We start from the raw sequence: 2,465 nt of genomic DNA, 5'->3' as shown, positions 1-2,465 counted from the left end.
TCAATCTCCTTAGCTTCTAATCCTATTCAGCACAGTAAAATGAAGCATGTTGCTCTGGACTTTCACTTTGTCAGAGAACTGGTACAATCTAAAGCCTTGGATGTTTTTTATGTTCCCACTCTTGAACAAGTGGCTGATATCTTCACCAAAGCATTACATGTCCCAGATTTGGCTATCTCAGAGACAAACTGCAAGTTCATCCATCTGCACTTCAGTTTGAGGGGGGTAATGGTTCCCTTATCTTTAGAGTGTCTGTACTTATATTTTCTGCCACCAATCTCTGTTGTGACTACACGTGTATAGTGTAGATTAGTTTCTCTTTATAAATGTAATGTCCTGACATCTCTCGTAAGAACAATTACTGATATTCATTAACAATGAAATATCATTTTCTTTCGCCTGTCATTAAAGCCCATGTTTAACACGTCATTTTATTAAATCTCTACATAGACTTTTGGGGTAACAGGTGCTCAACTTAACGGGAAGGTAAGGAGACAGTTTCAGCGGGTCTTGCGGGTTGCGACTCATCCTGTTACATTTTCACCACGCACACGTAGTCCACACACTCATTGCAACTTGTAAGGTATTGAATTCTAACTTTATCGTGTTTGGGTTGCCTATCCAGAAAAAACAGCGAAAGAAGATTCTAGAAGATATGGGAATAGAAGAAACGTATTCAGTTACAGCCAAGTGAGAGGTGGCCGATCCAATTTTAATGGATCCATTATGTAACTTCTCAACTCCGGGAGGGATACAGAGGGAAAGCAAAAGAGATCAAAAAAATAAAATGGCCGGGATTTTTCAGCGGGATTTTTCCAACTACTGTAAATCCTATAAATGGAGCCGTATTATCATCCAAATTTGTTCGCCAAATTCTATATAAAACCGAAAGTATCGCGTCATAGATTTCATAGATTTTTCATTAATTCTATTGATTTTTATTCAAAACCCTAACTTTTTTTTCTTCCTTCAGCTTTTGGTTTGTAGATTTTTGATAGGTTTGTAATTCTCTGATTGTTTTGAAACAGTCAGATTTGTAATTTTCTGAATTTTTTTTGAAACAGTAAAAGCGATTGTATGTTTAGGTATCTGAGTGATATCATGATGTTATTTCTTTGTTGATTAGGTTGAATTTCGATCTCTGTTACTAGGTTGAATATTATGTTTAGGATTTCTCTGATGGTTTTCTATGATTTGATTAAGGTTTATATGATTTGTGGAGGATTATTTTTTTTGGAAATTGTAAATCCATTTGGTGTCTTAAACCTGAGTGTTTGAAGCTTATGGTCTGTTGATATGACTGAATTCAATTTTATGTTATTAGTGAACTTGGATCTGTTATGAGAAACCTAATTAAGGGTTTTTTTTATCAGTTTCAATGGTTTTCAATTTGTTATTTGCAGATTTTATTTTATTTTCAAATTATTGGGTTTTATGATATGCAAATGTTATTTTTTTGTCCAATTGGGTTTCATAATCATTTCGTTGTTTGCTGCTTCATTCATGTTTTTAATTTTTAAAGATTATTAGTCTTCTTTGGGTATCTTTTGATCTGTTAGATTGATCACTTTTCCTTCACATAAAATTGAAATGGGAATGGACTTATGCAGTTATAGAAGCTTTTACTGATCTGATTCAACATTACTTTTTTTAGTCCTTTTCCTATATTGATTGTGATGTATGTATGGTTTTAATGATCTCATCATAGTTATATTTATTTTATGGGTTCTTATATTGAATTTTATGTTAATATCTATGTTCGGTGTATCCTACTGCCCCTATGGATCATATGGCTGCTTCAAACATCGGTATTGCAAATTACTTCTAATTTCGAAAGACTTATGGTCAATTTTCTGCAAACAATCAATGTTTACTATTTTGCTGTTCATTTTACAGAAGGACTAAGACTAGGAGATCCCATTGTACAGGGACAACTACTTAGAATACGACTGCAGGAACGAGTGGCTCAGAACGGAAGGATGCCAATTGTCATTGATGAACAATCTGGTGTACTTGTAGGAGAACATGGATCTCATTTGTCCGGTGAATGTGATACGATTCTTCATGCTTTTGCTCCTTTGGGATACAAGTCATGGACAAAAATTCCTCTCCAAGATAAGGAGACGTTTATCGAACAATTAAAGGTATCCCCAAGTATGCAAAATTATCTATATGGTCTTTCTTGGTTGACGTTTGAAATAAATATTTGATTCTCAACTCTTATTTGTCATTGATGGTGTAGGATAATTTCATACTAGACACCTCCGTACCATCTGTTAAGAGATGCCTGAATTATCGTATGTCAAAGGGATATGCCAGCTTTAAGCAGGAGATGCTGATGCATTTTAGAAACCATGCAACTATTGAAGAAGCACGTGGCAATCCTTTTGGAACATCTTACCAGCAAATTGGTCAAGTTTGTGTGACATCTTTGCTATGGAGAGTACAGAGAATATTAAGGTGAC

The 2,465-nt window shown here is 34.6% G+C and overlaps 1 protein-coding gene across 1 annotated transcript in view; it reads left to right on the top strand.

The window, feature by feature from the left end:
• Nucleotides 1-662: 662 nt before the first annotated feature.
• Nucleotides 663-2,465, top strand: part of LOC113294136 — a 3,446-nt gene continuing 1,643 nt past the window's right edge. The window contains exons 1-3 of the mRNA XM_026542554.1: nt 663-1,808; nt 1,897-2,144; nt 2,243-2,460. Of these exons, the coding sequence (XP_026398339.1) occupies nt 1,781-1,808; nt 1,897-2,144; nt 2,243-2,460 (494 nt within the window). The 5' untranslated portion in view covers nt 663-1,780. The remainder of the gene's footprint in view (nt 1,809-1,896; nt 2,145-2,242; nt 2,461-2,465) is intronic.

This window comes from Papaver somniferum, chromosome 7 (genome assembly GCF_003573695.1).
Source record: "Papaver somniferum cultivar HN1 chromosome 7, ASM357369v1, whole genome shotgun sequence".
Lineage (NCBI taxonomy): Eukaryota > Viridiplantae > Streptophyta > Magnoliopsida > Ranunculales > Papaveraceae > Papaver > Papaver somniferum.
Note: the sequence above shows the minus strand (reverse complement) of the source record. Positions and strands in the feature narration are given on the sequence as shown.